Genomic DNA, 18591 nt, shown 5'->3' with positions numbered 1-18591 from the left:
TTGGGCCCAACATTAATCGCGTCACGTCCATCTTGGGTCGAACAAGCCCTGACAAATAAACGCCGCAGTTCTTAAACCCTGTTTGTCGGTTTGTCCTCCAACGGAATTATTTCGTTCCCTAATCCCGCTAGGAATGGGACTTGCTCTGCGACTGCCGACTTTGGTTCTCTTTTAAACCCTCGTCTCTTCCTTGGTAGAGACGTTACTTTAAACACAACACGGCTCTAGGTTGAGCAACAATGGCCGCGCCTTCTAAGAAATCTCATAAGAGAAACTCCAAAGACGGTGGTCCTAAGTTCAACAAGTCATTCAAGACGGCCTTCAAACCAAGTAAGGAAAGAAACAAAGCCGTTCAATCCAAGGCTATGGCATTGCAGCTCGAAGACGACGTTCCCGACTTCCCTGGAGGTTTTACCTCATGTTTCAATTTCTCTTTTGTTAATTGCTTGTGCTATGCATGTTTTTTTTGTGAGTTGTTTCATGTTTGATTTACTGATTGTTCTTTGTTTTCAGGTGGAGTCAGTTCCTTCGGCAAACGCGAACGAGAGGAGATTCATGCAGAATTTGGGGCTAAGGCAAATAAGTGGAAGAAGAACAAGAGGATAAAGATGCAGAGGAAAACTGCCGCTCAAGGAGATGACCTGGGTTCGCTTTTCGGCAATGGTATCACTGGAAAACTTCCTAGATTTGCTAATAAGATAACTCTAAAGGTATAGAAAGTACAAATTGATCCTCCATTTACGAGAGAGATTTTTTTAGTTTGAATAGTTCTTAAAGATTTAAACTATTGACATATAAATCGTGCTTATGCTTTTCTGACACATAGTTTAGCAAAGCCTCTTTATTATGATCTTATTTCAAAGTAGTATATGCAATTTCTTTGTCTACTCGTAATGAGCCAATGTTTTTCCGAGTTTAGTTTATAGTACTGTACTATCATTTTTTGCCACCTTAAGTCACCTTTCCAGCATAAATTACAAGTTTGTGATGACTTCTGTTTGTGCATTAGTAGAAGCTTGTCTGTACATTGAGTATATTTGCCGTTAATAATTTGATTACTTCAATCTTACTGTAGAAGGTATTCAAATGCCTCGAAATTTGATTAATTATGCTTTCTAGTTCCTATACATGTGTTCAGAATATTTCTCCTGGGATGAAGCTTTGGGGAGTTGTTGCTGAAATGAATGAGAATGAAGAATGCAAAGTTCTTGCACAAGCAGAATCGAGGTCTTCAATTCGTCCGCTTAAGGTCATACTTGATGACATTGAACACTCAGATGTGCATATTGTAGCTAGTCAAAACCAAGGGCTTAGCGATACAGTAGACACCGTAGATGGGAAGGAGAAAAGACAAGCAAAGGAAGAGAGGTTATTTTGTCCTTGCCCAATTGCTTTTTGTTTTTTGTCATTAATAAAGCATGTGGAATTTTCTTTTGCCCATATTTTACTGTTTATTTTGGGTGATATCTGTTCAGGGAGCAAGAAATAGGAGCTGCTGAAGAAAGACTATTGGAAAAAAATATCCCGACAACTGCTGATGATTATGAGAAACTGGTTAGAAGCTCTCCTAATAGCAGTTTGGTTTGGATGAAGTACATGGCCTTTGTACTCTCTTTGGCTGATGTTGAGAAAGCTCGTTCTATTGCGGAGAGGTATTCCTTGGGGATTTGTTATTCCTGCCTTTCTACTATCTGCAAAATTGATACTCATCTGCCACTGCTTATGAATCTAGTTCTATGCAAACCTTCTGGTTAAACATAGAACATAGTTATTTGTACTCAAACAACTCTTCTAAGAAATCTAGCAAGTATTGACAAAATAAAGCTCCGCACAAAAAGGACAATGCTAATGAGCAAACAGATATAGGTTCGTATACTGAAAATTTTGAAACTTCATAATTTTTAAAGATGTTTAGACTGAAATTCTGATGAACTTCGTGCATCTGCTCATAGATATCAATCAATTCAATGTCTAGCTTTGAAATCATACCAGGGAGTAGGGAGATACTGACGTTTTGTATTTCTATGTATTGGTTTCTGTCTAAATTATACATATTAATAATAGTTTCCTGTTGATGTTCTCATAGACTCATGTAGGCGACCCCAAACTTTTAGGGTAACGGCTTTGATGATGATGATGAATAGTTTCACTTTCTCTAGCAGTTTTACTGTGGGTAAGGTGCTAAAAATGGGAATGTGAATGGAGAAAAAAGTCACCAAAGCTTCTCATTGAAAAGCACATAAGAACACTCCTATAGTGTTGGCAGGCATGTGTAATTAAAACTATATTCTGGTCTACGTTTTTGGTTTTGCAAGGGCTCTGAGGACGATAAACGTTCGGGAAGAGAATGAGAAGCTTAACATTTGGGTGGCTTATTTCAATTTGGAAAATGAATATGGAAATCCTCCAGAGGTAGTGAGAAATGATTGGAGTTGTAGTTTTTTCTAATGTCATTAGCAATGTAGTGTGAACTGGGAGTTCTAATAGTTTTGTTTTTTTAGGAAGCTGTGATGAAAGTGTTCCATAGAGCATTGCAATGCTGCGATCCTAAAAAGATCCATCTGGCACTCTTGGGAATGTATGAAAGAACTGGCCAAGACAAATTTGTTGACGAGCTTCTTGACAAAATGATCAAGAAATTCAAGCATTCTTGCAAGGTATGTCATGTTCTATCATAGTTTTCTTATTTTACTTTGGAAACAAGAGATCTCTTTTGTAACTTTTGGGTCAATATTGGAGCTTTAAGATTTTTAATGTGTTAAATGTAGGTTTGGTTAAGGCGGGTGCAGAGTCTTCTAACACAACAGCAAGATAGGGTTCAATTCGTTGTACAACGTACTTTGTTGAGTCTTCCCCGTCATAAGCATATTAAGTTCATCTCTCAGACAGCTATTTTGGAGTTCAAATGTGGAGTTCCAGAAAGAGGGCGATCCTTGCTTGAAGGAGTACTGCGGGAGTACCCAAAGAGAACGGACTTGTGAAGCATTTATCTTGATCAAGTAGAATCATGTCCTTGAACTTTTCTTTAGTTGGATTATTCTTCCATTTTTCATACTTAAACATCTTTTGCATCAAAATCTGACAGGAGACCCGACTTGGAGATGTGGATGTAATTCGTGCATTGTTTGAGAGGGCGATTAGCCTGGGCCTTCCTCCTAAAAAGATGAAAGTATGCATTTTCTATTCAATTCTCTTCTAGATGTAAGATTTTATGACTTCCATGTTTCTTTTAAGCCTTATATATGGTGCTTCATTGTCTGCATGTGCAGTTCTTGTTCAAGAAGTATCTCGAGTATGAGAAGTCTAACGGCGATGAAAAACGGGTGGAATATGTGAAACAGAAAGCGATGGACTACGCTCAGAGCACACTAACTTGATGGTAAGTTTGATATTTTTGTTGAGAACATGTACATATTAATAGGAAATAGATGTTGTTTGTCATAATGAGGAATGAGAAAAAAAATTGCAGCGTAAGCTTACAAACTAATTCAAGGGATGAGGGGTAGTCAGAGGATTGATAATATTCTTGGTGGTGCAGCCGATCAATCATTTCCCCCCTTACCCAGGCCTGATCACCTCTGAGAATGAATTTTTGTTTTACGGAATCATTTTGCCATCGACTAAATCTCAGGGCTTTTTGGCCTCCAAGGATTGATATAGAAAGTTTGAAATTTAAATAATTGAACATTTTGATGTGCTAATATATAATGATAACATGGAAGGCCCATCATTTTTAAGGTACTAACGTTCCTGTGTCTCGGACATAAAAGGAAAAGAGACGATGTTTTCAGTAGGGGAAATGTTATCCATTCTTTTCGTTCTGCATGCCAAGATTCTTTCACTCAATGTGAAGAGCTCTCTTCAGAACTTCAAGAAGTAATGGATGAGCTGTTAGCTGGGGAAAATGGCCTTGCGTGTTCAGTATATTCACTCTGGTATGACCACCAACCTTTTTCTTCATGTAGTAGCAGACGTTTTGGGGAACCATATTGTCTTTCCTTGATTGTATGATGGTGCAAGGGACTTGGACTTGTGGCAGAATCCTTCTGAGATCGCTTAAAAACACAGTTTTGGCCACACTGAGTGCAGTCCTTGGATTCATCCTCCCCAAGCTGTACTCAAATTCGGCTATGGCCGCTGTGTCTCTCTCTGCTACAGCTGTTGGAGCAAAAGTTTGGAACCAACTTGAGTAATTTTGATTCATTGCTTTAAAGATTGCATTAAGTTGAAATCTTTCAAAGCCCCCTTTGTACCCTTCTGCGTTCAGGTACCTACAAAATGACAGGGATCATAAAGATTAATTGATCATAATTACCAAAACCTCTCTCTGTCAGTAGAGAACATGAAAGAAAACCACCTTGGAGAGCCACTGAGCAGCATAAGTTGCTGAAACAGATGAGGTCTCTTTGTTGCTGCAATGCATCCAATCATGGCTGACATGGAGTGGCCAATGTAAATGCTTCTGCTCACATTGAGCTCATCAAGAAGGCACATCAAGTCTTTGGCATAGCCACTGAAGTTTGAGTACTTGCTTGGGTTGTAGAGGTCAGGATTGACGTTTGGGCCAAATATCAAATCAAAAACAAGAACCTTGAAGTAGCATGCAAGATAAGGAATCAAGTAGTGCCAGACACTCTGATCAGTGCCAAACCCATGAGAGAGAACTAGGGTTTCTGTGCCATTTCCATAAAACTTAGCATTTAGGGCTTCAACTATGCCTTCTCCATGGTCGCACAGTGCGTCCATACTTGTGCTGATTCGCACAATAGTTTAACTAAGAGAGGGAGTCTCTAGGGGTGAAACTATTTTGAGTAAACAAACTATCCTAGCTTTGTAAAAGTGATGATGATGAGAGATCAAACTGACTTCATTGAGAAGATATGGTTTGGAGTTGGTGACATGAGATGCATATAAGTAGTTGTGCATACAAATTGGCCATAACTGAACTCAACAAACTTGCCGTCCGTGTTAAATACTGTGTAAGCCTTTTGAAATGAATGGATGATATGGACAGTGTTCAGTCAGCAGAGAAAAAGGGCACATCCTCTTCTTCCTCCATTTATTAGAATTAGGTAAACAAAATATTGTTCATACAGGGATTATAGGACCCAATTACATTTTTCTTTTTTTTTATGCTTGGTAATTTGCAAGCAACAATTAATCACTCTTCTATTAACATTGTCTGCCCGTTAAATGCTAAGGGTAATGTGCCTGAATTACAAGAGCAATACTCTAGCCCCCAATCCCTATTTTAATCCTCAATTCATTCGTCTTGGGGTATCTAGACCCCAGTGATTATGAACATACATATAAGGTGTCCTAAAAATTGAACACAAAATTTCTCCGCCGATTCCTTCTAGCCAGCCTTTCGGTTTGTCATTATACCTCGAGAATTAGAGAGTTACAATTCCCATGTTGATCGATGGGGGTTAAAACTTAAAATCGAGGTACGTAAGAAATTAGTAAAATGATAGTTAAAAAAAGCTATTTTTTAATTATAAGGAGCAGCCCATGTGGTCATGTTGGGCCTTGGGACCTTTTTGTTTTTCGGCTTTAAAGAGTTCAAACTCTTAACAAAAAAAAAAGGTGTTGGTCCAGTTAGAAACGACTCATAGCCACGCTGAGAGCCCAGGTGACATCATCTTGTTATTCTTTCATTTCGGGGATATACAAGAAGGGTGTCATTTAGGGTTGGGACATAAAAAAAAGGTGTCAGTTAGGGTTTGGGGTTAACAAGATATTTTGAGGCAGTTTTGGGTCCTCGCAAGTATTCACAACACCTTGTGTGAGTATGTCTTATGAGCTGCAGTGCCTTCTTCCCTTTGAAGTTTAAATTGAAAAGGACTTGAAATTTATGGATTGGGGCAGTAGCAAAAGATCATCTTCATAATAAGTAATGTTTGTTTCTAGATATTTTGAGGGCCGTTACACATCAAATCAATAAAAGATTTAAATTTTCTGCTATTTCTTATGATCTAGGTAAACCTGATAAAATCCTTTTAATAATGAACTCCTAGTAACCTGGTAAATTAGAGATCGTTGAGACCAACGGACAAACCCTCTATCGAGATGGTTGAGGCATATGTTCAAATTGGATGATTTCCAAATTCAAACCCCCACTCCAGCTTACCTGCCAAAAAAAAAAAATTTGAGACAAAATTGAGAATTTTATGGACTAAGAGAGGAAAATTTTGGAGTGCCCATGCAAATACAACCAAATCGCCTTGAATTTGTTGTATTTGCATATACTTCGAAGGGTCTTTGCAAATTATTCTTTTATTGACCGAGAGAGAATATCAATGGATTCTGGGGATGGTTCCCTGGTCAACACTCAATACACACGCAAGAAAATTTATACATCAAGAAATCCCTTGAGCCATTGTACTTAATTTTATTTTTCACCGACAAAGGCTTTCCATTACAAAAGAATATACAAATACAGAAACGGAGGATTGCAATTCACACCACCCACCTTGCACATCCACGGCTTGTGCAGCTGTTACTCAACTCGCCACAGAACAAACACGGATATAATCGAAGGAGTTCCATCTGCAACTAAGCATTAGCTGCGAGGTGTGCAGATTGCATAGTCACTTATCCTTCATGAATCAGAAGGCATTTGGGGCTGGCACTTCCGTTTCCAGAATGAAATTATGGTATGCCAAGAGACCATCTTCAAATTTGATATTCAAAAGTCGCCCTATCCGGATGAGTAAAAAATTTCATCCTCCAGTCATGACCAAGAAGTAGGGAAAAGCACATAGAGAAGCAATTAATTTAGGGCATAATGGACCCGTTCAAGAAGTTGCACAACTGGATCGACAGAGATAGGACCAAGGAAAGGTGATTTAGAACTCGATTTTCCCATGTCGATTGCGGGAAGAGGTGAAGATAATACAGCCTCTTGTTGCATACTTGTAAGCTCCAAGAACTGAGCCAGCATATCACCATCGAGAATCTTGGGAACCCCAACCTATAAATTGAAATGATGAATTTATATAAGCAACCATGTGTGAATACAGTGAAGCATATTCTGATAGATCCAGTTTGCTGTTCCTTCATATACATTTCACCATGATATAGCATTCAGATCTTACATTCCACGAGATAATAAACAGTTATCCTTGGTCAATGTACTGTTGACCTTCTAAACCATGGCAATAAAAGAAATGACAATAAACTACACGACCACTCTACATACCGGAATTTCACGGCTTCGGAACTCATTATGATCATTCCCTAAAACAGGAGCAGTCAACGGATGAATCACAAGCCTAGCTTGGACTGCTTCCAAGAGTTCATGTTCTTCCCTGAAAAAAAATAATCTAAATACCAGCAATAAACATATAAAAAATCATTATGATCAAAATTCTTATCAAGCAAGGCCTACCAAACACAAAGTCCTCTAGTGGTCAACAAGTTGAGTAAATGGACAGCAATTTTCAAGAATCACTCTGGAAAAACTAAATAGAGCAACGGCTCCAAATTACAATTGATCGCTCCTTTCCAGGGATCTTGTGGTACCTTAGGTGAGGAAAGCAGATACTTTATACACTCCTATAGCTTCCATTCTATGTTATAATTACTGGCAATATGATTACCTTCACTGTCAGTCCACAGGTTGTAAGCTACCAAACCTCTATAGGGATGACAAGATCTTGTGGTTAGGGTGGGAAAACACCAGATACAACTCTAGACAAACCCACATTTGTTGCTCATTGTAAAGCTGTAAGGCAGACTTCACCCTACTGAACAGACGCAAACTGAAGGCAGACTCGCCCCTCTGAATGATTTAGGTGGATTGTGATTGCATTCACACGAAGAGAGAAGACATGGCCAAAGAATATTTCTCAAGTTTAGCGAACAGGCTATAGGATGGATATGAGTTGTATGACCTATATTAATGTGGTTTTTCAGGTGACGGCTAAATCAAATATTTAAATATTGCCCAAGGAGTCCACATAGTTTTTCAATGTGGGACTTCTTGTGTGGGTTCCAACATTCTTTAACTATCATGAGATACCTTCAACAGCTGTCTACAACTATAGGATTTCAAGAAAGAGTAATTAAACGGAGAAAAAAAATCAACAATTCATACCTTGATAGAGGAATAAAGATTACTACGCTTCCTAGTAGTGTACTGGCAATGATAGTTCTCTGAGATGGATCGACATTTGAAATAGGATCACAACCCTTCAACACATCATCGGCTGGAAGCCTATATGAAAATGACCCCTACAAGGAAAATATTTTTTGTAATATTAAAGGTAGGCAGAACATTCCTTATTATGTTTAGAATCAAAACATCTAACTTCTCAGGCTATTTTAGTTATAGCCACAGATAACAAATCATTCAGTAGAGACTTCTAAGTATTTAAATATAATTCCCACCTAGAAGACATAATAGAATTATTAGCCTACAAGAACAAATTAAAGAAAGAGAAAAATATTCCTAATCAATACTACTACTTAAAAGCAAAAGAATTCAGAGATTATAAGTTGAGCCATGTGGCACAAATAAAAAAAATAAAAAGGAAAACCTTAAAACTAATTCAATTAGAATTCTGTTAACTTAAATATAGTAATAGAATATACTAATAATATTTAAACAGGAAAAAAATCAATAGTAATTTATTAGACCTATATCTATTCTAGGAAAAGAACTTTATTATTTTGGATATACTTAACACCTAAAAATATTTAAAAACGAAAGTGAATATATATATAATTATGCTACATAGCACTTGATAAAACAATAATTCAATTACAATTATTTTACTAGAGCTATAATGACAGAGTATTTTAATAATAATTCAATTCAAACTCTAACCATTACTAATAATAAAGATAAAAAAAAAACTCTATTATTGTAAATAGAACTCTATATTTATAAACTATTTAACTAATTAAATAATATTAGAATTATTTAGGTAAACGTTATTGTGCCTCACTATGACTATCATTTAGTGAAAATGAACTAGTATTATAAAATAAATTTCTTAATCACCATTATGCAAATGCCTATACACATGAAACAAAATAAGTAATATAAAATAATTGTATTGATTAATTGGACCAACAGAGTACATAATGAACTATGAATTATAGTATTAGAGATGACAAATATATTAATTAACTCCCAATTGACATTGTTTTATGTCATTCACAATACAAAATTATTTTTACTCTATTTTAATCATTAATCAAACAGATTATGTCGAGACTATGGCCGCGTTCTTTGATATCTTGCCTAACTAGATCTGTCCCTTTCTGCCAGACTCCACTCTAGGTGGGTGTCCAGCTCGTCCCGCTTCTCGTCGACTATGGCCGCGTTCTTTGATATCTTGCCTAACTAGATCTGTCCCTTTCTGCCAGACTCCACTCTAGGTGGGTGTCCAGCTCTTCCCGCTTCTCGTCAAAGAAGTCGCAAAAGGCTTCTTTAGGATTGTAGGCGGCATTTTCGACCATTCCCAACTAGTTTCATGAACATGGAGAAAAAATAGGGTCTAAGTTACTTTATATTTTTTTTCATATATTTCTTCTTTTCCCCGCTTTTCTATTTTATGATCCTTTTGTGTGAAAATCTAAGTTTCAAAAAATAACAAACATTCATAACTTACAGTGCGGCTTTAACAGCATATCCAAGAAAAATGGGAAAGCCACAAAGGTCACCAGATTTCCTTCTACATTGAAAGTTAAAATCTTTAAATAACACTATCATACAAGAACTCACCTTCCCAATGCGCATGGCTATCTCGCCCATATAATAAGCACAACATATCGTTAGGTTGCATTCTGGACTTGCATCCACTGTGACATAGAAACATAGATACTATGAAAATCAATGTTGTTATTTTCCAGCCATCATACATAGAAAACCCGTAGGAATAAGAAAACAGTAAAAAATTTACAATATTACATATCAAGATACACATCTTTCATCATTAACACCTCCATCTATTCAGAATTGCATTGAAAGAACTGCTAATAAGTGTTCCAAGCCAGAGAAAATAACGGTCCAACCAGCAAATCAAGCTTCCAACAAATACAGGTTGCTGATGTGGCCTTTTATATTAAATAAAATAAAACCAATATTCAATCGCACTAGTCCACATCTACCACAAATTAATCTATTCATCATTGAAATAGGATATCATGTTGTAGATTATCAATTATAACTATCATAACCAAACAGAAAATTTCTTGATTTCAAATAGGCAACCACTATGTGTGTGTGTGTTTTTTCTTCCATAAACTAATGTCTATGATAATGTCTCGACTGAATATCAATGCTTTCTTCCAATATCACTCCATAGAGTAGTGTCAATGGCTAATTATAAAACTTGAAAGTGTAATCAAGTGGATATATACAAACACTAGCATTTGAGAGAGTATCCAACATAGGAGGAATAATTAACACGAGTTACTTGAAAATTATGCAAAAAGATGTCTTGAAACTTACCTTCTAAACGATCAGAACATGACAAGACAGCAATGCTTCCCTTACGATCTGAAACAACGGCAGTGTCAATATCCATAAGCGTGCAATCAGCAACTAACCTCTGCGATGGATCACAGTAAAGTTGCTCCAATTTTCTGGCATCCTGGCATACAAGAAAGCACATAGGAAGACAAGCTGAGAAAATATTTCAGCTAAAAGAAAAGGAGAATTGAAAACAAAAATGTGTGTAGCAATGTCTACAATCCCCTTTAAGGCAAAAGAAAATACAATTAAATCACTGAATTCAACATGAAGATTGATGGCCAGGCAGCAGATTCAGGAAACAAAAGGAAGAAGAAAGAAACAGAGAAATAATACAAAGGACGCCCATGCAAGAAACAAAATGCCCAACAGAAAACTGCTCGCAATTGTCATTACCTCATGATAAGAATAGAAAAGGATGCCATCTCGGCAGTCACCAACGGTAATTCTAGTAAAATATGCAGTGAGTGACATTATCATAAAACGTGTCTTTGCTACAGCAAACCTCCTCACCCTCTGCGGATTATCATTTGGAAATCCACAAACATAAAACTGAGGAAAGAGAACCAAAAAACTTCTGTCAGTAATGGTCATGTAGCAGACCATATTGCCAAGTTCCATGAACATACAGAGCTTCGAAACTTACAGCATTTCCAGAAGATGCCAAGAAGTAATGATCAAGATATGGACAGATTGCAAGTATCATTCCAGGCCATGTGGTTGAGTAAGCCAATCGCAGCTGCCATGGCTCAGCTTCTTCTAGTTTTATCCCATCACAGCTATTGTCATCCGAGCTACCACAGAGACTACTGCTTGAAAGCTGTTCCGTGGCATATCCAACATTTTCATGAAATGGTGAAGTAAGTTGAGACGAAGACCCTGCCTTCGAACAAGATGTCATTGAAGCGCTATCTGAATTTTGAAAGGGTTCAAGGCAGAGAACAATTAGGCGTCCCTTCGTACTGTCGAACAAAGTCCAGTTAGGATAAGCTGATTCGTAAAAAAACACTTATAGCACATAAGTAGCCCATACACAGGCACCATTAGTTCTCATGGCTTTTGAAACTTTTAGTTTACCATATTAAAGCAAGAAGTTAAATTTCCAATACAAACTATGGGAAAAAATTGTGAATTACAAAACAACAAGGGATGAAATAGATGATACACCTTTCAGCCTCGCCACTGGGCATAATGGCCGCACCAGAAGAAAGACTAGTTCCAACAACCAGAACCAGTTCATTTCCAACCCTCACAAACTCCATGGCTTTTCCAGTTTCTCCAACTTCAAGCTTAAAGGATGACAACACTGAACCACTAAGGGGATCAACACAGCATATATCAGATGAAGACGTTTCATTGCTCAACTCAGTTCTCATCACAACCAATAGCTTGCTTTGATTATGATACAGAACTTTCCGTGGAGTTCCTCCAATATGAAATTTCTGCACATTAAGCCTCTTACTGTGCACCATCTCCACCTGCAAGTATCATTAAAGAACCACATATATCAACCCAGCAATGCTGAAAAATAACATACCCAACTTAAGGACAAACATAAAACAGTAGTCAAAATCACAGTTTCTGCCTTTTCTTCTTCCATTAAATGAGAAACAAAATACTTCAAGGAATTCAGGACATTACATAAAATAGAGGTACAGACATCATTAGGAAAAAAAAACAACTGAGTGCAAAATGCAGGCAAATCACAATTGCAAAAGACGCTTCGTACTTTCAACTTATTTCTTCAGTTCTCTAAAATTGCAAGCACCATCAGGCATCCATCAGGAAAGTAGAAATCGAACACTACATCATAACTGAATAAAGCAAATCATCAATTATTTCTATGGAAGCAAAGTGCCAGGTCTCCTGACTTTGGTGGACAAAGATTTTCCAGCTATTGAAGAACTCTAGAAAAGGGGGAAAAAACGAGGGGGGAAGAGATAAAGTAGATGATCAGCATTTTCATCAACAGACATAGACATGATTGTTTTTAAAATCATTTCTTCTAGTGTATTTCTTCAATATATTTGCAGAATTGAGAAGTTAAGCTTAGAAAACCACACTATTCATCATAACATTATAATACAGCAAGCAGTCTTACCAAATGTAGACTGCTCTCTGCAACAAACAAAATACCCTTCGGACATTCAGCAGAGCATACAGGAGCTGCATGTGTTGAAGGTGGAAATGAAATGGAAGCATAAGAGAGGCTGTGCCTTGCAGTCTGCACCAACCATGGCCTATCACTAAGAGCAATCACATCTGCATCAAGCGAATCACTCAGTGGGACCAGGAAAACAGGAGTAATGCCAATGCGACGAGTGGCAATCAATTGAAGATTAACCGGAAGGTTAGTCATTGCTTTGTCAGTTAAATCAACACCATATCGTGGCACAAAATAAATTGCAGCTTCATTCATTGTAGCTGTATCCACATTTACCACAGAATAAGGATAGCAAGACTGTAATTCTATAGAAGACAAAGTGGAGGGAGAAGGCCACTCAAACCGAAGCAGCATTCCATTCCTCAAACCTGAGAGAACGTAAAACCGATCAACTAGTACAAGCCTTACATCTTGAGGGATGCACCCGCTGATTGCAGTCCCCATAGTGTTTGTTAATGATATTATTCCAGTGGCAAGAACTCTTATTCCTTGATTAGGTAGGAAAGATAAAATTTCCACTGAAGGCTTATGAGTTCCAATTATAAAGGTATTACCAACATCGATTCCAGAAGATGGAGCAGTTGCATGTTTTTTATCCAACAGATTGAGAGGTGAGCTTAATTGTGTTAGCTCAAAACACTGCTGAGGTATGGAAATGCAGGACAACTCATGCTGCAATCTCAGTTGTTGCATTTCATATATTTCATATTGCAAAGTTGAATGTAATCTGACCCCAAGAATATGAAGGAAGTACGGATTAGATGTAGAAACAATTATCAAATTCTGCCCAACTGACCCCAAGCTGATACTTACATTATTTGGGAACCAAGATGCACAAATCGGAGTAGACAAAGCTACACCTTCAGAGTGGCAGGCTATGGTGGGTAGACAGAGCCGGACAGCATTTTGGTGTACCTGGACCAGCAAACCATCACCTACAAGTCCACATGCCAAAGTACAGACATCTGGCTGGAAGCCAACTGAATCAGTCACATCAGTGAAGCTAACACCAACAGATAATACCCTTGTCTCTTCAACAAATGAGAGAACGAGAAAAGAATGATATAAATCATTAACTTTCATGCGAATACTCCAAGTGCCAGATATACCTTGATAGTCAGGGCTAGTTTTCAATAGCTTCTCTACACTTATACCACTTCTAATAATCCTTAATGATCCCTCTGGTGCCACTCCGCAGCATGCAAACATCTGATCACGCTTCTCCTCCTGGTAATCCACAACTGACAAATCCAAGATTGGTGCGACATTCTGAATAGGACTCATATAAAGTAGTCTTCCATTATCCACTTTAAGGACCACCCCATCCCCCATCTCCACAAATGCTGCTAAGAATCCACCTTCAACCCACAAAAGTGCCTTGCAAGGTAAACCTTTGTACAGACACTCAGAGAGATTAACTTTGAGATCACTGCCATCAAAACAAATGTCAATCATAAAAAACTCTCCTGAGTCCACACAAAAAATCATCCTTGGATTTATATTCTTTTCCGGTTCCCAACTCCACGAGCAAGCATAGTTGGAGGATGATTTAACATTTCCATCATCACTATCTATACACATGGGGTCATAATCCCTGAGCTCAAGTAAAGCACATGCAGCAACATTGAACAAACCTTCGTCATCATCATGAACTCTACAGGACTCTTCCACGACAATTTGCTCCTCCACTGTAGCGGGTAAGAAGTTTAAGCTTGTTCTACAGATACAAGATGGGTTGTGAACATCTCTAAGATCCATTAAAAGAACATCACCAACTCTAAAAAGAAATGCATATCCATAAGAATGCGGAACGTCGATGATGTCATGTGCTAGTGACCCCTCTTCAACATACTGGGAAACAACATTTATAGCCTGTGCTCCCATATCCCAATCCAATAACAAGAGTTCATTTACAGGTGCTCCCCTCCTGCAAAACTAAAATTCTCAGTTTCTGATTTGAGTACTCTCATAAAGACACGAATAAAAAAGAATGTAAGTTATCTCATAACACTCGAATAAAAAAAACTTTTCATTACTCAAGCCACAAAATCATAACGTGACTAAAGACTACGCCAAAGTATATAGATCATACCTATTCAGAATAACGGCTAGTACGGGGTTATGCTCCTTACTTGGTTGACTCGGATCTTTTGATATAAAGCACATGCTCCATATGGTGCCACGTATGTTGGTCCTATGGAAGCCTCCTCCTGCATCTGCTTCATCTTCAGGAGGATAAAGTATCCTCTGAAATTGCAGCAAATAGGAATATCTTAGTATATCAAAAACAGGCCATGTAATCGACAACAAATTAAAGATCATCATTTCGAAAGTTGTTCTTCAAATACATTTGGGGTCGAAAAAAGTACTCTGAGATAAAGCTTAAATACCCACCTTATCAATAATATCAATGCCACCAGACATTGAAAGAGAGAAAATAGCCAATTGATCTTCATAGGCACTAACAGCAACAAAACAGCCACTGCATAAAGGAAAAAGAAAAAGAAAAAAAAAGACTTGGGGATATTATTATCCAGATGCAATTTATCTTCCTTCCACAGGAACGGATTGTTTATAAGATAACAAGCCAGCTTAAACAAACAGGTAAATAAGGAACCATTTGGACTATCTGTGCTAATTGGTCACAAGCTCTTCATAGTTGATCTATGACCATGAGAGGAATGTCATAGCCAAATCATGCCAATAAAACAAAGTTACCCAACCCTTACTGCCTACCCAAACATGATCTCTCCTAACAAATACTTAAGAGCCTTTCAAGCAGTAACAGTGATCAACTCCCTTCCTTGATCAAGACAGCATCTTCTCATAAAAAATAAATCGACTGACAGATCCTCGGTTCATCAAACACTGAAAATCAAAGAACAAATAGCCACCCAGCAGCTGCTACTTGTGAAGCCAAGAGTTTAGGGTGGACATACGGTTTTGCACGGTAGAATTACAGAGTCCAGAAACTACACATGAAAAACATGTTCAGCAACTGAGAGATAGGTCTCTAACTAGCAGGCAAAGACCGCCGAAAAATTTTGGTTATGCACAATGGACTTGGTGAAACTATCCCATCCACACAAAAAATTATTCACGGTCAGGGCATCAATCTGTGACTCAGGAACTCCCTTCAAAGTCGGGTAACAACAAATGTCACCTTTTAACCTCTCAATAATACCGACAGATCAACACCTATAGTCCTACCAAAAAGACAAGAACCTTGGTCTAAGACACGCATCATCAACAAGCTGGCAACCTTAACTCAGTCACATATGCTCCTCAAAAACAAGCTTTTGTTGCCATCTGCAACACTTCAGATGGCAACAGAAGTGCTTTTTTTTTTGGGGGGGGGGGGGGGGGACCTTGAGCATACCACGTGAAGGGTAAAGAGAATGTGGCTTCAATATTCTTCAAGTGGCACAACATATTTTTCAATATGAAGTAGGCAGAATGCTATCACTGTCTGTATTAAGATGCATCTTCGACCATCAAAAACAAATGCACCCAGATTACACACTTCATCTGCCTTTATCAGGAATCATTTCTAAACCTCCAAAGGGAGTCTAAATATACCACTAATTCATCCAGTCTAACAGAAACAGATGAAAACTAAACCTTCTACAATTAGAGTATGAAAGCTTCACACTAATAGTTCAGAAAGTTGGCTATGATGATGATGAGTTTTCCAATAATCATGATTAAGAATGAGTCAGCACACCCCCTCTCAACAAAGGCATAGAAACCCATTATTCCTCCAATTCAATTATTCCCAATCAACCCCAATGTCAGCAATAATGACAACATAAATAAAAGGAAAAGATTAGAAGGAAAAAAAAAAAAGATAACCGAGTAAAAAGAATGTGACCACATTAGCATTATGAGGATACTCTAACCAATTATGATGGTTGTTCTCATAAAACATAATAAACAGAAGAACAAAAGCGCATGCACACAAGCATCTAACGGGCAGGACATGCATAAATGCACACATGAGCCACGGGCAGTGGAGATGTTAGCTAACAGTATGCAGAAACTTGCACACAACTATTAAAACAGATGGGAAAATATAATATAACTCAACTGGAGCATAAAGATTATCCAAATAAATTCAATTTAAAATTTGAAAAGCTAAAAGAGCAACTTGCCTAGAATCAACAGCGAGCATTCTTCCAAGCCGATGCCTCGAGTTTCCAGGATTGGAAAGTGGAACATCAGTCAGCGGATAAAACCTATCTCAACAATCAACATTAAAGTAAACTATCCTTCAGCAAGAAGTGACATGAAAAGCAAGTAACAAGTTCAGCAGAAAAATAATCAAACTGCATCACTATTTTAAATGTGGAAAAAACTAATGAAATGAATCATTGGAACCTGTGCATTTCATTGCAAAATGTGAGAAATGAGAGTTTCCCAGAATCAGATATTGCAACCAATAAGTCTTTCCCCCTCATCTGCATAGGAAAGGATAAAAAAAAAAAATGCATTTGCAATAAAATTTTACCATGGAAAAGCAATTCCTATCATGTGAAATTTGTTTCATTTTAATATATAGAGAGTAGGAGAAAATGTCATGAAAAAGGTTAACCGAAGCAAGTAACAGACCCGTGGATTTTGCATATTGAACTTCTCATTGCATCGTACGACAGCGAGGTCTTTAATTGTTCCAAATACAGGCTGCTCACAAACAGACTGTACAATCCCATCTTCACCGATTATCACCAGCTCAATGGATGATTCCTGAAGTAGTTAAATCATCAAATAGCTCCAAGACAAACACTAACAAGGAAAAGGGGGGAAAAAAAAAAGAGGATAAAATTCTGCAACTTGTTTTCACGAGAAAGAATTAGTAACATCTTAGTTCCTTTAATAAAAGCCCTTGCTAGGCTTCTCTTCCCCTGCTGCTACCACAACACTTCACAGGAAAATAGCGTTGTCTATGCTGCAAGTCATCAGTGTTCTAAAGAAGTGATAGAAGAAAAGAGAGAACCAGTCTGATTCCTGGTTTAATTTCCCCGACCATACTAAATTCAAAAATGTTCAAGGAGGCCATCAATTCAAAGTCCGAAAAAGATGCAGCCCGTATCTAACTGAAACTCAATTTCTTTAAGAACTTCAAACAACATCACGATACTACAAATAATCGCACCAAAAATGAGAGTAGAAATAGACCTTGCCCAAAACGATGTCAAGGGAGGAAGGAGACCGGAAACGGCCATATACGACCTGGAGCACAGCGCTCCCCCTGAGGACGCACTTGGCGAGGTAGTGCCGTCTGCTGGACGTTGCCGATGAGGAGGATCGAGACTTCGCAGATGAACACTCTTCCTCCGTGACCGCCATTAACGAGGAGTATAGTTAGAAGTTTAGGGCTCCCTGGTTGTTGTTGGTCTGTTAGTTCATCAAAAAAAGAAAATTTATCTACAAGCCGCGATGAATTTGCAGGGAGAGTTGTTTCATGGCTCCATGTGGTGCGATACGAACATCACAAGCGTAGAGAAACTATTAGTAGTAGTGGGTACAAAACCATAGCCAGCGAGACAGAAGCAGAAAGCTAATCATAGTTTCGGATTAATGGGCCGTTAGGGCACGATCGATTGATTTGCATAAACTGCAAATTACTTGCGTCTTCTTCACCATGAAGGCGTCTTTACTCGTACGAAAATACAATTTTCAACTCATACATGAAATTAATAAACCCGACCCGAGTCCTTTTTCAAAGGCCAGAATATGTTGCACCAATATTTAATCACTTGATAATCTTCACAAATATTTAATCCCGCTGTGTTCGAAGCTGGAGCATAAAATAAGAGTTAAATTATATTTTATTAAATCATTAGTTTTGGATAGTGTTTGTATTAGTGATAAGATGCTAATTCAGCATGTTTATCAGCTTAGCTAGTCAACCCAAGTATGTGGGGATTAGCCGATTAGGGGCCTG

The 18591-nt window shown here is 37.9% G+C and overlaps 3 protein-coding genes across 8 annotated transcripts; 1 reads left to right on the top strand and 2 right to left on the bottom strand.

The window, feature by feature from the left end:
- Positions 1-114: 114 nt before the first annotated feature.
- Positions 115-3909, top strand: LOC119989482 (rRNA biogenesis protein RRP5-like). 3 transcript variants are annotated; one of them, XM_038835043.1, is made up of 10 exons: positions 115-408; positions 514-710; positions 1139-1368; positions 1476-1652; positions 2316-2412; positions 2502-2657; positions 2769-2999; positions 3086-3169; positions 3270-3379; positions 3771-3909. In XM_038835043.1, the coding sequence occupies exons 1-7, from the start codon at positions 240-242 to the stop codon at positions 2979-2981; spliced, it is 1239 nt and encodes a 412-aa protein (XP_038690971.1). In that variant the 5' UTR covers positions 115-239; the 3' UTR covers positions 2982-2999; positions 3086-3169; positions 3270-3379; positions 3771-3909. The 3 variants fall into 3 exon arrangements, with proteins under 3 accessions (XP_038690971.1, XP_038690987.1, XP_038690980.1); XM_038835059.1 differs by having other exon boundaries at positions 3739-3864; XM_038835052.1 differs by lacking the exon at positions 3771-3909 and having other exon boundaries at positions 3270-3380.
- Positions 3816-5105, bottom strand: LOC119989496 (strigolactone esterase D14-like). Its single transcript, XM_038835072.1, has 2 exons — positions 4358-5105; positions 3816-4271 (listed from the first exon to the last, which is right to left on the bottom strand). Exons 1-2 carry the CDS (start codon positions 4744-4746, stop codon positions 3839-3841), a joined length of 822 nt encoding a protein of 273 aa, XP_038691000.1. The 5' UTR covers positions 4747-5105; the 3' UTR covers positions 3816-3838.
- Positions 5106-6260: 1155 nt separating this feature from the next.
- Positions 6261-18361, bottom strand: LOC119991056 (spliceosome-associated protein 130 A). 4 transcript variants are annotated; one of them, XM_038837252.1, is made up of 16 exons: positions 18178-18361; positions 17823-18041; positions 17256-17390; positions 17025-17104; positions 16799-16882; positions 15042-15129; positions 14740-14894; positions 12585-14574; positions 11651-11961; positions 11130-11445; positions 10880-11035; positions 10463-10604; positions 9734-9810; positions 8099-8235; positions 7202-7325; positions 6261-6973 (listed from the first exon to the last, which is right to left on the bottom strand). In XM_038837252.1, the coding sequence occupies exons 2-16, from the start codon at positions 17991-17993 to the stop codon at positions 6773-6775; spliced, it is 4167 nt and encodes a 1388-aa protein (XP_038693180.1). In that variant the 5' UTR covers positions 17994-18041; positions 18178-18361; the 3' UTR covers positions 6261-6772. The 4 variants fall into 4 exon arrangements, with proteins under 4 accessions (XP_038693180.1, XP_038693188.1, XP_038693171.1 ...); XM_038837260.1 differs by having other exon boundaries at positions 17823-18026; XM_038837243.1 differs by having other exon boundaries at positions 17823-18361.
- Positions 18362-18591: the final 230 nt, after the last annotated feature.

This window comes from Tripterygium wilfordii, chromosome 3 (assembly GCF_013401445.1).
Source record: "Tripterygium wilfordii isolate XIE 37 chromosome 3, ASM1340144v1, whole genome shotgun sequence".
Taxonomy (NCBI): domain Eukaryota; kingdom Viridiplantae; phylum Streptophyta; class Magnoliopsida; order Celastrales; family Celastraceae; genus Tripterygium; species Tripterygium wilfordii.
This window is presented reverse-complemented; position numbering and strand designations above follow the sequence as displayed.